Source organism: Ostrinia nubilalis, chromosome 21 (genome assembly GCF_963855985.1).
Source record: "Ostrinia nubilalis chromosome 21, ilOstNubi1.1, whole genome shotgun sequence".
NCBI lineage: Eukaryota > Metazoa > Arthropoda > Insecta > Lepidoptera > Crambidae > Ostrinia > Ostrinia nubilalis.
The window spans coordinates 2942588-2966558 of NC_087108.1; the positions used below are offsets into that span (position 1 = coordinate 2942588).

Sequence of the window (23971 nt, forward strand, 5' to 3'; positions counted from 1 at the left end):
TGCGTATGAATCGCGACAGAAGCACAACCGTGTTGCGTTTGCATCGCGACAGAAGCGCGTTTATGTGTGCGTGTACGATTTGGGGGCCATGTGCCCTGTGGCCCACTCCTTCGGACGCGCCTGCCGATCACTGTCAGTGTCGGATTGCCAAAAATCAAATAAAAAACAAACCCTAATTGGCAGCCTGTGGGAACTAAGTTTGGTTGTCGTAGCGAGCGAGCGTGGGGGCGGCGGGGCCCCTCGCGCGGCGGGGCACGCACGCGCCGCTGCGCCTGGCGCCGCCCCGGCACCATACCACGGTTCGTTGTTACGGCACGCGCCATGTATGCGTCTTGAGATTCAAGTCGTGATGAGGGCTATCGTTTTAGCGCTCACCAGTTAGCGCCACTGTAGAGTAAGGTCCTGTCACTTGCTAGTAGCGAAGACAGTGGCGCCAACTTGTGAGCGCTAAAGTGGTAGGAGGACTATAACATTTGCACTCATCAAAATGGCGCCACTGTAGAGTAAGGTCCTGTCACTTGCTAGTAGCGAAGACAGTGGCGCCAACTTGTGAGCGCTAAAGTGGTAGGAGGACTATAACATTTGCACTCATCAAAATGGCGCCACTGTAGAGTAAGGTCCTGTCAATCGCAAGGGGTGTCAACTGTTAAGTATAAAAACGATAGCCCTCATTAAGAGCGATTTTCGACGTTTCTACTCAGTGGTTTTCATTAAACCTAAGGTTTTAGGGCCGCTGCGCCTGGCGCCGCCCCGGCACCATACCACGGTTCGTTGTTACGTCACTCGCCATGTATGCGTCTTAAAAATTGAAGTCGTAATGAGGGCTATCGTTTTAGCGCTCACCAGTTAGCGCCACTGTAGAGTAAGGTCCTGTCACTTGCTAGTAGCGAAGACAGTGGCGCCAACTTGTGAGCGCTAAAGTGGTAGGAGGACTATAACATTTGCACTCATCAAGATGGCGCCACTGTAGAGTAAGGTCCTGTCAATCGCCAGGGGTGTCAACTGTTAAGTATAAAAACGATAGCCCTCATTAAGAGCGATTTTGGACGTTTCTACTCAGTGGCTTTTATTAAACCAAAGGTTTTAGGGCCGCTGCGCCTGGCGCCGCCCCGGCACCATACCACGGTTCGTTGTTACGGCACTCGCTATGTATGCGTCTTAAGATTCAAGTCGTCATGTGATTAGAAAGAAAGAAAAAACATTTATTTGGTACCAAAAAATAAACAATAAGTACAATCAACTTAAAAAGCACAATTATATTGTCCCAAATTGGTCTCTGTCGTGATTTTCGACGTTTCTACTCAGTGGCTTTTATTCAATCAAAGGTTTTAGGGCCCCCGGCGACTTTTTGTAGCGATGCTGTCGCGCGTTTCGCGTTAGTCGCATTTGCAACGCACTACAGAAGCCATGCCAACACTTCTAACGCGCTGTATCGCAGCAGCGAGACTGTATCGATGCACACGCGCGACCGTCTCGGATGACATCGGGGAGAGAACGGAGGGAAGGTTACTGAATCGCGGTTGCATCGCGACAGAAGCGCGTTTATGTGTGCGTGTACGATTTGGGGGCCATGTGCCCTGTGGCCCACTCCTTCGGACGCGCCTGCCGATTACTGTCAGTGTCGGATTGCCAAAAATCAAATCAAAAACGAACCCTAATTGGCAGCCTATGGGAACTAAATTTGGTTGTCGTAGCGAGCGAGCGTGGGGGCGGCGGGGCCCCTCGCGCGGCGGGGCACGCACGCGCCGCTGCGCCTGGCGCCGCCCCGGCACCATACCACGGTTCGTTGTTGCGGCACTCGCCATGTATGCGTCTTAAGATTCAAGTCGTGATTAAGAGCGATTTTCGACGTTTCTACTCAGTGGCTTTTATTAAACCAAAGGTTTTAGGGCCCCCGGCGACTTTTTGTAGCGATGCTGTCGCGCGTTAGTCGCATTTGCAACGCACTACAGAAGCGATGCCAACGCTACTAACTCTCAGGCACTCGCCATGTATGCGTCTTAAGATTCAAGTCGTCATGTGATTAGAAAGAAAGAAAAAACATTTATTTGGTACCAAAAAATAAACAATAAGTACAATCAACTTAAAAAGCACAATTATATTGTCCCAAATTGGTCTCTGTCGTGATTTTCGACGTTTCTACTCAGTGGCTTTTATTAAACTGAAGGTTTTAGGGCTTCGGCAACTTTTTGTAGCGATGCTGTCGCGCGTTTCGCGTTAGTCGCATTTGCAACACACTACAGAAGTGATTCCAAGGCGCACTAACGCGCTAGGCTACAGCAGCGCGACTGTATCGAAGCAAACGCGCGACCGTTGTCGGATGACATCGGGGAGAGAACGGAGGGAGGGTTACTGAATCGCGGTTGCATCGCGACAAAAGCGGGACAGTATTGCATTTGCATTGCGACGCGTTTATGTGTGCGTGTACGATTTGGGGGCCATGTGCCCTGTGGCCCACTCCTTCGGACCGCGCCTGGAACTGTGTCAGTGTCGGATTGCCAAAAATCAAATCAAAAACAAACCCTAATTGGCAGCCTATGGGAACTAAATTTGGTTGTCGTAGCGAGCGAGCGTGGGGGCGGCGGGGCCCCTCGCGCGGCGGGGCACGCACGCGCCGCTGCGCCTGGCGCCGCCCCGGCACCATACCACGGTTCGTTGTTGCGGCACTCGCCATGTATGCGTCTTAAGATTCAAGTCGTGATTAAGAGCGATTTTCGACGTTTCTACTCAGTGGCTTTTATTAAACCAAAGGTTTTAGGGCCCCCGGCGACTTTTTGTAGCGATGCTGTCGCGCGTTAGTCGCATTTGCAACGCACTACAGAAGCGATGCCAACGCTACTAACTCTCATGCACTCGCCATGTATGCGTCTTAAGATTCAAGTCGTCATGTGATTAGAAAGAAAGAAAAAACATTTATTTGGTACCAAAAAATAAACAATAAGTACAATCAACTTAAAAAGCACAATTATATTGTCCCAAATTGGTCTCTGTCGTGATTTTCGACGTTTCTACTCAGTGGCTTTTATTAAACTGAAGGTTTTAGGGCTTCGGCAACTTTTTGTAGCGATGCTGTCGCGCGTTTCGCGTTAGTCGCATTTGCAACACACTACAGAAGTGATTCCAAGGCGCACTAACGCGCTAGGCTACAGCAGCGCGACTGTATCGAAGCAAACGCGCGACCGTTGTCGGATGACATCGGGGAGAGAACGGAGGGAGGGTTACTGAATCGCGGTTGCATCGCGACAAAAGCGGGACAGTATTGCATTTGCATTGCGACGCGTTTATGTGTGCGTGTACGATTTGGGGGCCATGTGCCCTGTGGCCCACTCCTTCGGACCGCGCCTGGAACTGTGTCAGTGTCGGATTGCCAAAAATCAAATCAAAAACAAACCCTAATTGGCAGCCTATGGGAACTAAATTTGGTTGTCGTAGCGAGCGAGCGTGGGGGCGGCGGGGCCCCTCGCGCGGCGGGGCACGCACGCGCCGCTGCGCCTGGCGCCGCCCCGGCACCATACCACGGTTCGTTGTTACGGCACTCGCCATGTATGCGTCTTGAGATTGAAGTCGTGATTAAGAGCGATTTTCGACGTTTCTAATCAGTGGCTTTTAGGGCCCCCGGTGACTTTTTGTAGCGATGCTGTCGCGCGTTTCGTAAACGCGCGTTAGTCGCATTTGCAACGCACTACAGAAGCAATGCCAACGCTACTAAACTAACGCGCTACGGCAGCGCGACTGTATCGATGCAAACGCGCGACCGTGTCGGACGACATCGGGTAGAGAATGGAGGGAGGGTTACTGAATCGCGTTTGCATCGCGAAAGAAGCGCGTTTATGTGTGCGTGTACGATTTGGGGCCATGTGCCCCGTGACCCACTCTTTCGGACCGCGCCTGCCGATCACTGTCAGTGTCGGATTGCCAAAAATCAAATCAAAAACAAACCCTAATTGGCAGCCTATGGGAACTTTTGGTTGTAGCGAGCGAGCGTGGGGGCGGCGGGGCCCCTCGCGCGGCGGGGCACGCACGCGCCGCTGCGCCTGGCGCCGCCCCGGCACCATACCACGGTTCGTTGTTACGGCACTCGCCATGTATGCGTCTTGAGATTCAAGTCGTGATTAAGGCCTCAGCCTCGAACTTAGCGGGCAGCGGGGCGGCGGCGGCGGCGGCGCGGGAGCGGGGCGGGCAACGCAGACCCGTTCTCGAAACCAGCGGGCAGCTCGCGCGGCGCTTTAGCGGCGAAGTGTTGTGTTCGGGGTTGTGTTGTCGAGATATTTGTTTTTATTCGCGAACGAAATGTCTGAACAACGGCGACAATTTTATTTCGATTCAAATTTATTCCTTACGCTCGATTTATTGTGGGCAAAAGAAGGAGTGCGCTGCCCGCTCGTTGCCCGCTCCCTCGCCGCTGCCCGCTCGTTGCCCGCTCCGGCGCCGCTGCCGCCCCGCTGTTTTCGAGAACCGGTCTATTTGATTTTACGCATAAGATCCTGCCGCTCCCGCCCCGCCGCCGCTCCCGCGCCGCTGCCCGCTAAGTTCGAGGCTGAGGCCTAAGAGCGATTTTCGACGTTTCTACTTAGTGGTTTTCATTAAACTAAAGGTTTTAGGGCCGCTGCGCCTGGCGCCGCCCCGGCACCATACCACGGTTCGTTGTTACGGCACTCGCCATGTATGCGTCTTAAGATTCAAGTCGTCATGTGATTAGAAAGAAAGAAAAAACATTTATTTGGACCAAAAAAATAAACAATAAGTACAATCAACTTAAAAAGCAAAATTACATTGTACCAAATTGGTCTCTGTCGTGATTTTCGATGTTTCTACTCAGTGGCTTTTATTAAACCAAAGGTTTTAGGGCCCCCGGTGACTTTTTGTAGCGATGCTGTCGCGCGTTTCGCGTTAGTCGCATTTGCAACGCACTACAGAAGTGATGCCAATGCTACTAACGCGCTACGGCAGCGTGACTGTATCGAAGCAAACGCGCGACCGTGTCGGACGACATCATGGAGAGAACGGAGGGAAGGTTACTGAATCGCGGTTGCATCGCGACAAAAGCGGAACAGTATTGCATTTGCATCGTGACAGAAGTGCGTTTATGTGGGCGAGGGCACATAGCAAGCGACCGCATTGAGACTGCATCGATGCGAACGCGCGACAGAATCCCTACTGCATCGCTACAAACAGCGACTAAGAATCCATGTGTGGTCGTTGAAATTTTGGTGGGGGTTCGATACTCAATACTTTATTACATTTAACAGCATAGGTAAGTCTTACAAAACAATTACATCACCATGAACCCTTTAGGGTACAACAATAATGAGTTTACTAATGTGCAAAACATGAAATGCATTTTGACGTGTACGATTTGGGGGCCATGTGCCCTGTGGCCCACTCCTTCGGACCGCGCCTGCCGATCACTGTGTCAGTGTCGGATTGCCAAATAAAATACGCCAGTATTTAACTTGCACCGCCTTCCGTACAGTCAGCGTCAAATAGTTCATTGTACATTCAAACAAAGTAGCTAAAAAGTTCGCAATACGTCTTTCATCATCATCATCATCATCATCATCATTTCAGCCATAGGACGTCCATTGCTGAACAATACGTCTTTGTTACATTGGAATAAGGTTGTGTTGTTAACTTTTTGGCCACTTTGAGTGTCACGAATTATTTGACGCTGACTGTACAAGCTTTGCTTAGTTGGGGGTAGATTGCGCTGTGTATTTCTAAGGATATTTATTAATTTAATAAGCAATTTATATTTTATATTGCCATGTTGGTGAAATGTCGAAAATACCTAGTTTCTTTGCTGAGTTATGACGCATATGTGGCGGTAGTTTTACAAAAATGTGCACTTCGCTATGTTATCGTGTAATTTTTGTTAAAATACCAATTTCTGTGGCTCGAGGGAATTTCGGTGTGTCACTTTTGTGACTTCTGTAACTTCTAAGCTTCATATTTGTTGTCAAATCATTGGTTTCGTTCCTATACAAGCATTCATTCCATGTTAATCAGCCTTCCTCATCTTATTTTTTGTGTTGAGAAGTCTGTGTATTTATAAAATGTATGACGGTAGTAACGGTACACATTGACTCCATTGTCAAGTATTTGACTAATATGTGATAGATGAATTGGTTCCAAGATCACAACTAATTACAACTATGTAATATGTGGCCGAAACCGATACATTGCTAAAATTAATATACCTAAGACAAAATAAAAACCTAATAAAGGTGTGCCGTGACAGCTCTGTTACGTCACATGTCACTCCCTCGAATACCGTAGGAACATACTCAGTTATAGATCGATTGATGCACGTAAACGCGCCCCACCATTCTTTCGCTAATGTTGAGTGTTATCGGTACACGCTAAATTATCCATGAGTGCACACGCACACTACAATAATGACGCTCGGATTGCTCGGATCAAACTCCCGCGCTTCCCTCGACCAAAAATTGGTGGGGCGCGTCTTCGTGGATGAAACGATCTATAAACGCTATACTTTACGGGACTATCCCCACCTCTCGTTCCCACCGCTGCAACTCCTGTGTTGCCAGGATCTACAGCTTGACCGCCAATAAAAACACAACCAATGAAGGTCAAGTTTGTCCTGGGGGAAAGTTAAAAAGCGATATACTGTAGTGAATAAATCCTGTCAATGTTAACTGCGCACCTCGCCGGAATGTGACTCTCCCTCGCACTCACCCGCACCAGGCCTGTTCATCTCCGCGAGTTTACATCGAAAACAAAACAAGAACGAAGGCACCCTACAGGATTACTATTCGACAAGGCCACACGTACGAGCGAGCATTGCCTCACGCACGCGTATTCTTGTGTATGATGGAAAAAAATAAAGAAAATGGTGTACTAAATCTGTGCAGTATTTAACTGTCTAAATAATAATAAAAACACAGAATGTACTTTTTTAAGTTGCCTGAAGACACTGAGAGGTAAATATTATTCATGATAATTCATGCATAATCATGTATTTCCTCCGCCATTTTCTGCAGTTTGGCACGGTGGCACCTCACGTCACACATCATTTTACCGAAGTCAGCCCTATGGCTTTGGCCGGCTTCGGCGCATTACCGATCACTGACGTTTGTCAACAAAATGGTGCTTGACTCTTGAGACAAGCTAAAATACACCACATTGTTAATGATAATGAGTATTGAGCATACATTTTTTTAAATACCTTCGCGAAGTAAACCTGTACGTAGTACTTATTATTATTCTGTGCCCGCACACCTCCCCGCGTTCCAGCGCGTAAAGCGCTCGCACACTCACTGCGGGCGCCGGTCGCACAGTCGCGACAGCAACATAATTACGCGCGAGCGATAGGGATGTAGCTTGGGGTCATTGGACGGGATTCTACGTGCTCACGGACCAGGCTTTAGATGTGACGTCACGCCCGCCAGGTGCGCAGTTGACTCTACCGAGTTGTGCTTCCGAATTGACTTTGACATCTGTCATCACGTTTTCATTGTCTGCGGTTTCCCAGGTGGCGGAGGAGCATGGCAAACAGAAGGCTGCGTACTACGCCGGATGGGCGGCGGGATTCCACCATAACAGAGGTAAATACATTTACATAAACATTTATCCCTTATTATAAGAAGTTAAACTCGCGTTATCACTAGTTTAAATTTAAATTTTAGTATGGAAATGAAATTTTAAACCAGAATTTATTGTGCCTTTAACTTTTTTGTAATTAGGCACTTATAATTAGTGCGCACTGGTGACTTTTGTCAGAGTAACTTTAGTCACAGTGACTCTTGTCACAGTAAATCTAATAACTTGGTGCAAGCATGCTATGACGTGACAATAAAAAATTAATCCCCTTAAATATGGTGATAATAAAAAAAAAGGTGCTTATTCAGTTGGGCACATCCAAATAAATAAGAAAAGTAAGATAAGTACTTACATACAAAATACAAAGTAGATTAAGTACATCTAGGTTCAATTGATGTCACGTTTATGAAAAAAATAAACGTTGATATATTTTTTATACTGTAAATTGTAGACTTGCACTTCCGAGCCTCCAGATTACATAATAAAATATTGTAAAAAAATCCTAAAATAAGTTTAAAAAGTTGTCTTGTAAATTATGTCAAATCAGTTCTCCTCCAGTAAAAAATATGATAGTGTTGTGAAATACCCAATTAATATTGTCTATAACTTTGTAAGTACCGCCATGGTGGTGAATGTTGGCCCAATCCTCCATTTGTCCTTGTAAATTAGATAGCAACGTTCTCCCGCAGTGATGACTAAACGACGTGATGAAGATGATGATTAATGTGTTGTTGATGACTTTGCAAGTAGCGCACATATTCGTCGCCTATCCATTTCTCCTGTAAGACCGTATGACGTGATAGTAGTAGTGATGTGACGTACCCAATTAATGTGTCGATAACTTTGCAAGTAGAGCACTAGGTGGTCCTCCATTTCTCTAGTAAATTAGATAGGATCGTATCCTGCAGTGTCGAGCAATTTAGTAGCTAAACGTGTCTGAACACCAAAATGGTTGAGTAGACTACTAAATCATTTAGTTGGTTAAAGCAAGAAGGCGGTTTCGTAAACGGGGCGCTGGACATGTGCCCATAATGCCTAGTAGAAAAGAGGGGCCTGGATAGGTGCCCATTGGCGTATCTAGGGTTATTTACTTAACATATCACGGGAGCGTGCCTTGCCTTTAAAGTAGCGCACATGGTGGTCCCCCATTTCTCTCTAGTAAATTAGATCGTCCTTCTGCCCCGTCAAGACTGATAACCTTATGATGATGATGATGATGATGATGATTAACGTGTGGATCCCTTGCAAGTAGCGCCAGCGCCGCCGCCGCCGCGCCAGCACAGCCTCGACCAGCTCGACATGGTGCACCGGCGCGACTTCAGCGCGCACGGGCCCTGGCCCAAACCCAGTAAGGCACAGCTCGACGCGCCTGCGCTGAACCCGACCTTATTACAAACACTTAAGGCACAGCTCGACGCGCCTGCGCTGAACCCGACCTTATTACAAACACTTAAGGCACATGCTTTACGCGCCCGCGCTGAACTCAACCTTATAGGCCGGCTTAAGTGTTAGGCGTCTTCTTGCGTAGGATGCGTACGATAGAGAGAATAGTTCTCCGATCGCTTGACGCGCCTGCGCTAAATCCAACCTTATGCCAAACTATTATGGCACAGGCTTGTCAAACGTGTGCCAAACTCAACCTTATAGGCCTCGTTCGCGCTGGTCGAGTAATTTAGACGAGAGTCAAGTAATTTAGTCGGGTGTCGAGCAATTTAGTTGCCAAACGTATCTGAACACCAAAATGGTCGAGTAAGTTGCTAAATCAATCAATTAGTCGGTTAGAGTAGGAAGGTGGTTTCGTTCACAGAGCGCTGGATATGTGCCCATAATGCCTAGTAGAAAAGAGGGGCCTGGATAGGTGCCCATTGGCGTATCTAGGGTTATTTTTGGGGGGGCCAGGCCCCTAACATGTCACGGGAGCGTGCCTTGCCTTTAAAGTAGCGCACATGGTGGTCCCTCATTTCTCTCTAGTAAATTAGATCGTCCTCCTGCCCCGTCAAGATTAATGACCTGATGATGATGATGATGATGATGATGATGATGATTAACGTGTGGATCCCTTGCAAGTAGCGCCAGCGCCGCCGCCGCCGCGCCAGCACAGCCTCGACCAGCTCGACATGGTGCACCGGCGCGACTTCAGCGCGCACGGGCCCTGGCCCAAACCCAGTAAGGCACAGCTTGATGCGCCTGCGCTGAACCCGACCTTATTACAAACACTTAAGGCACATGCTTTACGCGCCCGCGCTGAACTCAACCTTATAGGCCGGCTTAAGTGTTAGGGGTCATACGGCGGGCGAGGCCTCTTCTTGTGTAGGATGCGTACGGTAGAGAGGATAGTTCTCCGATCGCTTGACGCGCCTGCGCTAAATCCAACCTTATGCCAAACAATTATGGCACAGGCTTGTCAAACGTGTGCCAAACTCAACCTTATAGGCCTTGTTCGCGCTGGTCGAGTAATTTAGACGAGAGTCAAGTAATTTAGTAGCTAAACGTATCTGAACACCAAAATGGTCGAGTAAGTTGCTAAATCAATCAATTAGTCGGTTAGAGTAGGAAGGTGGTTTCGTTCACAGAGCGCTGGATATGTGCCCATAATGCCTATTAGAAAAGAGGGGCCTGGATAGGTGCCCATTGGCGTATCTAGGGTAATTTTTGGGGGGGGGGGGGGGGGGGGGGCAGGCCCCTAACATGTCACGGGAGCGTGCCTTGCCGTTAAAGTAGCGCACATGGTGGTCCCCCATTTCTCTCTAGTAAATTAGATCGTCCTCCTGCCCCGTCAAGATTAATGACCTGATGATGATGATGATGATTAACGTGTGGATCCCTTGCAAGTAGCGCCAGCGCCGCCGCCGCCGCGCCAGCACAGCCTCGACCAGCTCGACATGGTGCACCGGCGCGACTTCAGCGCGCACGGGCCCTGGCCCAAACCCAGTAAGGCACAGCTTGATTGACAGAGCATTGATGTTGTAGGTCTAAGAACAGCTTGACATGCTGCGCTAAATGTGAACTTATGGGTCTAAGACCAGCTTGACATTGCACGCCTTACCCGTTGTGTTAGCTGAACGATATTGCGATAACGCGACGCTACGCGATACGACGCTACATGACGCTACACGACGCTAATTGACGCTACACGACACTACATGACGCGACATGATGCAACATGACGCTACACGAAGGTACACGACGATAGACGACGCTACACGACGCTGCACGACACTACATGACGCGACATAATGCGACATGATGCTACATGACGCTACACGTCGATAGACGACGCTACACGACGCTACATGACCATAGACAACGATACACAACGTTATACGACACTACATGACGCGACACGACGTGACATGACAAGCATAGGAGACGTCGCATGAAAAATTGGTCGCTATACGTGACATAGCGTCGCGTCTATTTATGTCGCTCAACTAGGACAACGGATGTTTTTCTTTTTTTTCTGGACTGGGAAGCGCATAATCTATGGTCCAAGGGGACCAATGGGTTATATGGGGCTCTCCCTGTGAGACCTGTCAGAAGAGGGTGGTCTTTCTTTGTTATGTGATTGGTTTTTTGCTTTCTCTTGCTTGGCTTACTAACTTACAACGCTGGTGGCAATGGGTGGTTTTATGTATGTTGGTTCAAATATCGTATGTATGTAAATCTACATAATCTTGCCCTTTTGGCATTTGAAGCCCTCTGTCGTTTCCTCATTGTGACATTGTACTTACCTGGTTGCTAAAAGCAACCTTATCAGCTAGTAATAAAGCTGCAAAATATTTTTGGTAGATCCCTATGATCAGAGGGCGTTTGAAAAGAATCTGTACTACAGCTCTTTGGATTTTCAATACAAATTGTAAACCTTATGTCTCATTTATGAAGCTGAATCAAATCGTTGGTAGGTACGATTAAATACATAATATCTAAAGCCTGGTCCTGGTATTGCTGTCGCGACTGCGACAGGCGCCCGCAGTGAGTGTGCGAGCGCGACAGCAACATAATTACGCGCGAGCGATAAGGATGGGTAGCTTGGGGTCATTGGACAAAATTCTACGTGCTCACGGACCAGGCTTTACTGATATCTTAAACGGTGGTATTGGGTTGTAAATGCATGAGCAATAAGTGTTGTGGTTATGTTGTATATTTATGTTGTTTGTATATCGATGTCTTGATTATGCTAACATAAACGCTATATTAAAGTGCTTGCTAATTCATAAACGTGATATCGGTTGGCCTGCTTTATATAAAGATATCTTTCATAATATTTTTGCCCTACTAGGGCTTGGAGACAATCATTAGACCAGTGCTGAGAAGAAGTGCCGCTACAAACCTAATTCTTGTCTTAAAGGTTTATATGTCACATTTTAAATTAATATTTAATATTGTAGTCCATTATTCGACGGTACTTCTATGGTTAAGTTTTAACCCTTAATCAGACAGTGGCAATATAAGATCTAATTCATTTTGAAATCGTGTACAATTATATCTCATTTGAAGATCTTGAAAGTATCTTACTGATAAAATCTAAAGCAAGTTACTTGACATTTGCTGGGGAAAATATTTATGCTTTTGCTTTGCTTTTGGTGTATGAATTTATAATTATAAGTGTTATATTTGTTCGATGTGTTCGTGAATCATAATTAAACGTAACAGCCAATAAAAATCATAAAATATTGTCCATTATTACTTACTCACTAGTCTGCTTTCGGTGTGTCTTCAAAGTGGTAAATGTAGTGTATTGTAGTATAGTAAATACTGTATCTTTCAAACGAAACAATTATAATAATATGTGATTTATTACTAAATCGTTTACGTAAGTTTGGTTTGTCGCCTTCTTAAGTCAGACTACGGGAATTTTCCGGTACTACGGTACAACACTATCGGGGTTATTTACAGTTTGGGGATTGTTACCGGTAAAGGTACATCTCTACCTCAGAGTGACAAGCCGGTAACTAGCTTTTTTTTATGGGGTCTATTTTGTGTAAAATTAAATCTTCAAAAATTATTGTAGAGATACTATTCTATTGTTTATATTTTTTTATTGTAAAACTAAACTTTAAGGCGATCGTACAGACGATAGCACATCAAATTACACACTACAGCATCTTATTTACTTATAATAAATGTATTTATTTTGATGTGCTCTCGACTACCACTCCACCAAAGTAATTAACCCCTAACAAGACACAGCGACGGTATTGTATTATGAAATTTGCGCACGCTGCTAACGGACCAGTCGTCGTGCCGCAACGCCACCACAGCCTGGACCAACTGGACATGCTTCACCGTTACGAGCTGGCCCACCACTCGGCCTACTTGCCCCAGAGGCCGCTAAGGCGGGAGTACCTCCAGCCTGCCTACCGCCACCACCGCCCGTTCTGAAAAGGACTGTACTGCACCAAGTTCCGCCTGTCCGACTCCAGGATATAGGCGGGCGTAGTGCGGTGTTGCGGCCTGCGGGTGCCGGCTTGGTGTCTTGTTTTTGAATTGCCAAAATTCGATTTTCTGTCTGTTACACTGACTTTCATAAATCCTTTTTTATTCTGCTGTCCCATATCAAACCTGATCCAAAAATACAAAAATCATTTTAAAAAATCTTTTAAAATTCCTATGTCTGTTTAAGGGTTAACAAATCATGGTCTGATTTTTCACTTTTTTTTTTTTTGTTAATTCTTTTCTGAAATACTCGTATTTTCTTCATATTTTTTTTCATTCTCCGTTTTTTCTCCAAACTTTGCATTCTAAGCGTTGCACTGACCTCCATAGACACTTTTTTCCAACCTTTCCCATTCCAATATTGTTGCATCATTTCATTTAAAATCATCATCCAACTTCCTAATATGTCAGTTTAAGGGTTAATGAGTACTCTAAAATCAAAACCGTTTTTTAGCAATTTTTTTTCTTTGTCAATTCTTCTATCTCGAAATATGAGATTTTCTCTCCTCTTCCAGCTTAGTGTTGCCTGTTTAAGGAGTACCTAATTTATACAAAATTCTATCTTCTTTTTTGATAGACTATTTTCTTCTCTCCTTCAATCTTCTTTCCCAAAATAGCTACGAGTTTTTCTATTTACATTTTTCATATTCTTCGTGTTCTTAATTCTGTCTGTTTTTGTATTATAAATATATTATGTGAATGTCCCAGAAAACTGGGTTTTGGCAGAACAAACAAGGCATTCGGCTGTAGTGAGAATAGTTTACGTAGTAACCGCAACACTAACGATATTTGAACATTCATTTGCGTATAGTTACCCTGTCCACTGTTACTCTCCTAAGCTTCTTCTGTAATTAAGGTATTCTAGAAGACTCGAATGTACTACGAACGGTTGACGGTGTTGCCAGTTTTGTGGACACTTTTTGTTGCCATCGAAAAAAAATGAAAATTTTAGGTTTTGTTGTTCGAAAAAGCAAAAAATGTTCACTAAAATCAATGATGATGTTGTAAGTGTGATGGATTTTAAAATTAAAATGTTAAAAATTTCAATGTTTAAAAACTTGGAAAATAAAAATGGATAGTTACCATCGTTCAGGCTGATCTGATAATAAAATGTTCGGTGTATTTCGATGTCGAGTATACAATAATAATAGTGTCATTGTTAGTAAAGTAGCTATGGAATCGTATTTTGTTATGTTAGCACTTTGTTGATTAAATATAACTAGTCCATATCTAAACATAACATTTAAATCGTCGGTCTATCGTGCAAAAAGATGTATACTCTAGTTTGTGAGAAATTTTAGTTGATTTAAATGTGTGAGAGAGGAATCTTTTTGCAATGTAGACCACTAGGTACAACCTCGTCGAGTTAACAGCGCACGTGGCTGCCGTGACGTCATGTCGCTCTGGTACGGCCGAGGCGAACGCGGGGAGGTGTGCGGGTGAGTGCGAGGGAGAGTCGCATTCCAGCGAGGTGCGCAGTTAGCTCGATCGGTCCGTAGGTGTATTAGGTCAGCACCAATGATATAGCTATCATTGTTATTTTCTTAAAAACTAATACTATACAAAGGGACCCCGTCTCAGCACAAAATCCAATGTTATCGACTTCTATAGTCCGGTCCCTGAGCACGTAGAATTTTGTTCAATGACCCCAAGCTACCCATCCTTATCGCTCGCCCGTAATTATATTGCTGTCGCGCTCGCACTCTCACTGCGGGCGCCCGTCGCACAGTCGTGACAGCAATATAATTACGCGCGAGCGATAAGGATGGGTAGCTTGGGGTCATTGGACAAAATTCTACGTGCTCACAGACCGGGCTTTAGAACAATCTAGGCGATTCTTAGACGTCTCGTAGTTCTAATTAATATTACATTTAGCTGTAAACTATTTGGTTGATATTGGAATGGATACGATTTTGGTCACCGATATATGGAAAAAATATATTTAAAAATGGTTGAATTAATTTACGTAGCCATATTGTAGCGGTGTTGCTAGTTTTGATAATGTATTGACCTTCGAAAAAAATCATCAATGACAAACAAGTATTTCAAAGGAAAAATAATAGTTGGCTTTAAAAGATCGGTGGCTAAAATTTGTTGGTGATATTATAATATCATTGTTTTACGAACATACGTTGTGCTAATGTCAATTTATTAATTTAATTATTCACAGTGTGTACCGTCGTTCATGTTATTAATGTTTTTTTTTGTCTTCAAATCTAATATCGATTGTTAAGATTCGTATTATAAAACGAAACTCAAAACTTTATCAAAATTCATGCCTTCTTTTTTATTTGGTTCTTCTTTTAAATATTTTAATTTAATATTTGACTAATCACAGAACATCCTGTTCTTGAGTAGATCTCAACATACTTGAATGTCGTTTCACAGAAAGGGGTTTATTTATAATTATTCACAGTATCATGGTATGTTGAAAATATTGTTTAAACGACAGCACATTAATCTACCACAAAATGTGAAATGTCCGTAACTGATTTTGAACTTTATACTTAAAGACATACAGTTCAAAATCATTGGAAAATTCGTTATTTCGTGGTAAGTTGATATGCTGTCGATCGTGAACGACGGTACTACCTACTATCGGCTTATGAATGGACGTGCTCAATACAGTTATACGTATATGCCTGTTGAACCATTGCTCTAGCTAGCTTTACTATAGTTGTTTATATCGCTTTATATTCGTTGTTATACTCGTATGTATTAGCGGTGGTATTCTGCTGCACCAGTCACTAAACTAACGTACATATATGCATCTCTCATTTTCTCCATTAGAGACAGAGACAAATGTTAAGCAGCGCGTGCACGTTTGACTTGTCACCGTGACAGTATGTCCATAGATAAGAATAAGTACTACATTGTCTCTTTTTCTCTTTATAGAAGTGTAAAAGAGAAAGACATACTGTCACGGTGACAAAAAGCACTTAGCCTTTACTTTGACGTTCCAAAATTTATAATAGTCTGTCTTTATCACCTAGAATGAACTAAGGGTGAATAAGTTAGCTTAAAGCCTGGTGCATCAGAATAAAAGCCACCAATTTTCATAGAAGCATCGAATTCAAAAATAGCCCGAGAGTTCTGTCACGTGATTGGTCTACTAAACGGGTTGATGTGAATGTACAGATCATCCCGACTTATAAAAATAAGGTATATTCTGATATGGTGACCACTTTACATACTTTAAGACCTTGCGTTCCCACTAGTGTCCTTATTAGGGAATGCTACCGCAAATATTTCCCACTTTGGCAATGACATCTAAAGGTACAGTCAGCGTCCGTATTTCGGGCACCCAAAATAGCCAATAAGTTCGCAACACATCTTTGTTACAATGGGAATAAGGTTGAGTTGATAACAAACTTACTGGCCACTTTTGGTGTCGTCAACTATTTGACGCTGCTGTACTTGTATCGTATCAATTTGCATCAACTCGTTTTCGTAAGTTCTAAAATACTCTCTTGTGATCATCAGCCCTACCAGTTAAGTCTCTTAAATATGTAAAAGATAGTTTATTTCGGTGTATCGGTGTTAGTTTTGTAATTTGTTGGACTTGAATCATAAAGGCAGCTTATATTAATTAGACTCTAGATTTGAGGCATTTTATCGATAAAATTCAAGGGAACCAGACGAAGGTTAGCGTACCATCCCTAGATTGTCGACATTCCACCAGCTCACATAAGCAGCCCACGCTAAGCGTTACGATGACTCTTTTATAATGCGAACAGCTAGGGACTGGAACTCGCTGCCTGCTGCTATCTTTCCCGGGCCCTTTCAAGGCGAGAGTGAATAGGCACTTACAGGGCAGATATGTACCCTTACTTAACACCAAGTACGATTGCGGTCAAATACCTGCCTTTTCCTGCATAAAAAAAAGATTTTTCGCTGCCAATATGATTCGTGTCGTCACATTGACAATATACTGAGGTGATTCGGATGTTTAGTAGTTTATTCGGAGTCTACGCGTGTTGTTCCACTTCCCCCATCCATTCCTACTATTTCCCGTTTGTGGTGGACACCAGGATACTGGTTCAATAATATATTTTTATTTTTATATAAAATTAGCACTTTTAATGAATGCCTGCAGTTCACAGAGTTTATTTAAAGTGCATTTAACGTATTATTAAATTGGTTTAGCGCATTTTGGGGCATTAATCATTATGTCCATATTGGGCCATCATGTCCATATTTGGACCATCTTGTCCATATTGGGCCAATGTTGACCAAAGGGGATGAATTTACTTGGTTTGTTGACAGCTGACCAACGTCTATTTAGTTTTTTATGTATTTTATTTATTTATTTATTTTTATTTACCAATTAGATCTTAGCAGTGTTTGTCCCATATTGGCCACTTATTTATTTCACTGTTGTGGATTATTCTGATACAGAACGCACGAAAATACAGTAATATTGTAAATGACTTTAGTGTCTACCTATCGAAACTCGTACATACATACTACATACCACTGTATTATGGAATCAACTGTGTTAGTAGATTTACATTATTATTTATTATTAAATTAATTAATTTTATATATTTCCTGGTGTCCAGTTACAACATTTCACGTCCCTTATAGGTTAATAATTAAATAATATGTTCTATAAATATATTGTCATAAAATGTATTAAATAATTATTATGTAGTGACATTAATATAAAAAAAATAAAAAATAAGCACAGTGAGAATATTTACTTAAAAAGTTTTACCGCTTACAATTGAGTAAAAACTTCATATAACCAGGCCTGTGATTGGTTTTTAATATTTAGAGTTAGACCATACTTCACATTATTTTCAGGTTCGAATAACATTTAGTTATTTTCGTTTCCTAATAAGACCTATGTCATAATGTACGAAGGTTACCTAATATGGCCTCTATAAAAGTGTGTTGTGCGATTTTTAAATATTGGAATATTTTCAGTTTAAGCTAATGTGTCGTTTTAACAAATTGTATTTTAAACTAAAATATAAGGAACTCAATACTTTTATTGTAAATATTTTCACTGCATGCGGTACGTAGTATAGAATGCTAGATCTAGTACCCAAAATGTGAATTGTGCCTAAATAAAGTTTAATACCTAAGTATTGTACCATCTAAAGTTTGGATGCGATTGTTAATGCGACGTGTAAACTACGCGGTGTTGATTCGATTATGACACATAATGACGTTAATATAGTGTACATTTTAATCAAATTGGTCTGAAGTTTGTTACTTGGAAGTTAAATTTTAACGTGTTAAGTAATTAATTTTAATTGATAGGCTAACAATATTTATTATTAGAATTTATGAAGTAGTGTTTAATGTTTTAGTGCTTTACAAGGGAAACAAAAAATGTGTAACCCATCAGCATTAGGCACCAAGAAATTACTTTCTTCAATTTATTTTCAGCCTTAACGATAGTCCAAATTCCAGCATGTCTCTTGGGGATTGGGCATAGTTGTTTTGTTGATGTATCACCTGTGATGAAGTTTTATGTCTTTAAATACTAGATTTTTATTACACATATTTAATTAGTCGTACTAAAAAGTTTTTGGTATTTTATGAATAGTGTACATTCATCGCTGTAGGATACATAAATGTACTGTTGATAGCACATCAGACTGTTACAAAATCGCACCCAACACTTAAATAAGGTGCTATAATATTAATCTCGATGTGCAGTCGTCAGTACATAATAGGGAAAAGTAGGTCGCCTAATATGGCCCAGTTGCTAAAAAACCCTCTTGATTTTATCGAAGCCACGATAGTCGATCGGTGAAGTCGGACTGGCCGACTTGTGATCCGAGAAAGTCGGGTTTGAATCTCCGCTCGCCTATTGTGGTTAACCTCAAATCACAAGCATATTTAGCTTACCACGAGGGCTTAACGGGATTATTAGTAATTTGTATTTACAAATTGCTAATATTTTCTTTTAAAAAAAGAAAACAAAAAGTTAGTTTTATTAGATGACGCTTATAAGTAACCGGGCCTTATTAGGCCCACCTTATACGTTTGAGTATTCAGACCATTGCTCAATGTAGAAACCTTTAATATCTAATGTTATAACACTTCCACAATGTCATAATTGATATCAACACGGTTTGATAGATGTAGCTGTTTTAAGCTTTGACAATGTAACGTCAAATTGCGTTAAGATACCCAGTCTTCCTAGACGCCGATTTAGCTATTTATGCATTATTAAAGGTTTCCTATATTCTAAAATTTGGTTGGCTGAATTAATTTCAATAAATAGCTCAAAACAATACAGCGACATCTGGTGAGATGACCATATTAAGCACCCTTTTGGTACATCAGTATTCAACGGTATATTTTTCCAAAAGGATTTTTAACTTTATTTTCTTTGTGTAAGGTTTCAAATCATTGCGGAAAGGTTTAGTGACATGTTGATAATATGTTGGCTACTGAAAATTCTTAATATTTCTAGGTTATAGTTTATTTTCTAAAGGAAAAGTAAAACTGCTCAGAATCTAGAAGATACTAGTTAATAGTTCTTTAAAACGATTTGTTTGCTAAATTGTTAAGGTTTTAAATTATATTGGCCTTATGATATTGTAGATTATTATGTTACAATTTATTTAGAAGGATAATGTCTAAGGGGCGTAACACATTAATGCGGGTCTGCATTGGTCGGTATTGAATCGAATATTTTGTAATGTGAATGCAAAAATGTGTAGCGCCCCTAATATTACTATTAATTTAGATAAGTCTAGTAAGATTGTTATTTTGTGAATTATATCTAAAGTAGATGGCAGAAACACAAGATTTTGAACGCTATAAAATTACTATTTTGTTGTAGTTTTAAGAAATTAATTGAAACAATTTTAAGACAGACTTAGAACTGTTGATAGATTTACTTGAATTCTTTGAATTAAGAAAGAAATTATACTTATATTTCGCATTATTTGTTAGCGTTTTGCAACAATATGAGCACATACAGAAAATCATTTAAAATTTTCTTGTAGTTTTGCCTAATATTGTAATTATTGAGAGTTTTAGTGTTATTTTAAGCTAATCATGGCGAAATAAAATTTAATTATGGCTAAAGTAGGCCTAAAAATGTGTATTTCTTGTGCCTAATTTAAGTTCCTGTGTTGCTAGTTATAAATAATAAAAATATATTTGATTGTTGCGTGAAGAAAATATTTGTTTGAAAGTTTAAGTAACAATTTGTTTTTGTATTAAGTGAACTATATTTTGGATATATTAATGTACTTAAAACGTACGTAAACGTAAGAGAAATATAACGATACACGCAAAGTATTCTTCCAAATTCAGGCCAAATAATAAATAGTGATGTAAAAATAAATATTATTCACGAATCATTAGTTTTACTGACAATTATATTTTATTTGTTTGGTTTATTTGGAAAGTTTTTGAGTTACTTCTTTTGTGTAATTATTATACTACAGTACCTACTCGAAGATACACATTGATCTTTAAAAACATATTCGGTTAAATCTTCAGATATTTATCCCAAATTAAGGCACGGTTTCCAACAAAGCGGAGCGGAGAAGTGTTTTGAATAACTAATCATAGGAGATAACTAATCAGATTTCATTATTCAGGAAACCAGGAATTCTCATTGGTTATTCAGAACTCTTCTCCACCTTGGTGGAAACCGGGCCTTATTAGAGCTGTAACGACTAATAAATAACACATTTAAGAATATAACGTCTATTTATCTATGAACGCTTTATTTAACAGTCAACAGCACATCAGAATATACGCCAATTTTATTGCAAAATAGCGTCTATTCTTACTACGTTAGATGCCACATTATTTAGATTGATGTGCTGTCGTCTATGCTTGCTTAAGCTTTACTGATTATCGTTTTACTAACAAAGGCGGATATTGTGTCTTATAACACATTTTTAAAGCTTGATGTGTATAATTAAAACCTTTTGGCGGGTATGATAATTTAAATTTTTAGTTTTTCAACTTTTTTTTAGTTCCAATTGCACAAACGCTCACTAAATACACTAGTTAATGCATGTTTTTATTATAACTTACCAATAAGAATTTAGGATACCATTTTCTAAGTTTTGAACATAATAATAAAATCCTATTACAGTACAGTCCATATTATTATAAACGACGCTGAAACTTGTTCCAGTCTCTAGCTAAGATTCAATTAGAAAATTTTTATATTTATATTTAGTGGGCGGTTGTTCAACACCGTTACCATTACCTTGAGTTCTTATTTTTATTTTGTCATCCCCATAGGAGATTACGCTTGGAACTGCGGCAGTTGTATGGTGCCTGAACCGTGGGAACGTTTTCCATCGCCTCCGCTAGGGGGCAGCCACCCCAACACACCTCGGAATGGTTGCAGACCAAACTGCGCCAACAGGCTGGGATTCCCCAACTATATGCCAGGGAAAGGCACCCCCAGATCAGCCAGGGGAGGTAGAAACCCACCATGGGCGCCAGGATTCGAAGAAAGGTACAAGGGCCAGCGGTGCCGGAATGGCCCATCTCCTTATTGGTAGTCAGACACAACCATTGGATTAATAATAGACGTAGAAATACTTTTAAAGTTTCATTCAATTCTTATAATGTTAAGAAAGGAGGTAATAAAGTTCGAACTCCTATGTTCTTCTGATAAAATTCGTTGCGGGTTCCAAAACAGTCAGCCTATCCCCGGGACTACTCAACCTTCACTGGTTGGGTTTCATGGACAAACTGGATCTTAGATAGGAGTTGCAGTGGTGGGAAAGAGAGGTTGGATTTGTCCTTGTCCCGTAATTTTAAGATAAATAAATGATGTGCTAGTCTGTTTTAAGTGATAAGACGTTGCGATTGTAGATCGTGTCAACTTGCGACAAAGTATAGGTTTGCTTGCATTTAATTCTTATTAAGTTTGGTGTCTGACGTCAAGTAGTAAGTAGTTGAGAGACATGTCTTGGTAAAAATCACATGTCTCTATTTGTCTCTAGTGTCTTCAAAGTAGTCCCTACCATATTTATTAACACTTTCACATCATCATGCATTAAGTAGAATTTTCAGAGCTTAGTATGTCTACATTTATTATTACTCCAATTGGTTGAGTACTTGTGTACGAAGATGGAAATTAAAGACACATGCAAGATTGATAATGCATCAGGAGTTTCTTTAATTTATACCTTGGCTAAAGTACATTGTAGGTTACGATCCGTTTCCGGGTTGATAAGTGTGCTTCGTCCTTTATTCCTACGGAAAATCATCTATTAGATCTCCAAGCCAAGGTGTTTATGTCCTGGAAGTATATTTCTATGTCTGCGTAGATGTGTCTAAATTTAAACCTTTTTTTAAGTAATGAGTATGAGAAGTTAGACCTCATAACTGTAAATATTATTTAAGGCATAGCAGTTGATTCATTGTGTGATTGTGTGTATGCAATTTGGATAATGTTTAGGTCACATAGTGGATTTTAAATCTTTGCGGAAAGTTATTGTAGTATCCATGAAATAAATATACTATCACATTTTTTGTATTTAATGTACCTTGACTACGTTAGAATATTAATTTGAACTATTAACTAGAAAATTCTAGAAACTTGACCTGACTACATCTCTCTCACACCTTCCTGGTTTGTTTAATGAGTGAGAGAGACCACTCCAGCAATAATTTACCTAATGCATGTTGACTTATGTACTAATAGAACATTCAATTATAAACCAAAGTACTGCGTCCTAGAGATCATTTTGCACTAACAGTCATCCGTCCTTGTTAGCTTTGCCCGGAGCAAATGTTATGGCTAAAATAACGTTAGTACAATTTTATTTCCAGTAATTAATGAAGTAATGATAAATTAATTGTTCATTTATGAAACATGTACCATATTAATGGACGTTTTTACCAATTTTTTGGGTATGTACAGTAACCGGCAGATTAACGTACCATGACGTAGCGTAGCAATGAATAGGACTTTGTATAGTTCCAAATAGGGTTCAAAATCAAATTTGTCGTTAGTGGTAATTTGATTATGCTATATTATCAATTAAAATAATTGCGTTGATCACAATTTAGTTTTGTCGAAGTTTTAAAGTCGTTTTAAGTTGTATGTTGTGCGGTATTTTTGTATAAGAAACAGGCAGGTGCATGTATGAGCCTCAGATCTTATACAAAACATGCACTTTACATAGCTATGTCGTCGGTTAAGTTCTAAAACCACGTTAATCCTAAACTCGAACTTTGCTGTGTACAACTAGTACACCATTTTGGTACTAATACTCAATTATAGTTTCTTTTGGACTTTTTCTTGTGTATGATGGGTCCAAATGACTCATAAAACTACCTAGATTTAGATTTTCTAGCAAATGATGTATGTGACGTAACATACTACATATAAAAACGGCTCAAAAACAACTTACATGATTTTAGAACTTAACGGACGAACTATGAAGTCTTTGCATTTTTGTCATCTATTGTTTGATGCGCAGAAGGGATTTTAGTTTTTTCTCTTAAGACTTTGGTTTTATTTTATTCAGGCTGTTTTAACCTCTGGGTTTAGTTCGTTTTATTTAATTTAAGGTTTCATTTTTTACATTATTTCTGTATGTGGTCATTCGATTGATGTGAATTGATATCAGTTGAAGGGTAAATTACAATGCATTCGCTTCGTATTCTATAAGTAACTTCCTTCTGTGAAGCGACTTCGAAATTGAATCTGTCACAAATATTCGCTTGGTCTAGGGGTCAGGTGACCCTTGTGGGGCACACATATGGTCAGTTTGCCCCTTTTTGTATAAAAATAATGATAACATTTACTGAAATAATGAACTTAATTTTAATAAAAATGTCATTGATCGAATGACCGATCTATTCAGTAAAAACTTCATTTATTATTGTAAATTGATTTTTTTACACATTTTTCATTTTATTTGTTGTAAAGTAATTAGAACGTCTATTTTTCTTCTTTGTATCATAATAATAAACGTTGGAAGTGTGATCGGTATTTTAATTTACTTTTGCTTCTTTCTGGTTT

The 23971-nt window shown here is 40.9% G+C and overlaps 2 protein-coding genes across 2 annotated transcripts in view; both read left to right on the forward strand.

The window, feature by feature from the left end:
* The window catches only part of LOC135082095 (sex-lethal homolog), a 41393-nt gene extending 17458 nt beyond the window's left edge, over positions 1 to 23935 (forward strand). Inside the window, exons 7-8 of the mRNA XM_063976854.1 lie at positions 7493 to 7565; positions 21229 to 23935. Coding sequence (XP_063832924.1) covers positions 7493 to 7565; positions 21229 to 21494 — 339 coding nt within the window. The 3' untranslated portion in view covers positions 21495 to 23935. The remainder of the gene's footprint in view (positions 1 to 7492; positions 7566 to 21228) is intronic.
* Positions 1 to 23971, forward strand: part of LOC135082122 (ceramide synthase 5-like) — a 240778-nt gene that overhangs the window by 94868 nt on the left and 121939 nt on the right. The window lies entirely within an intron of this gene.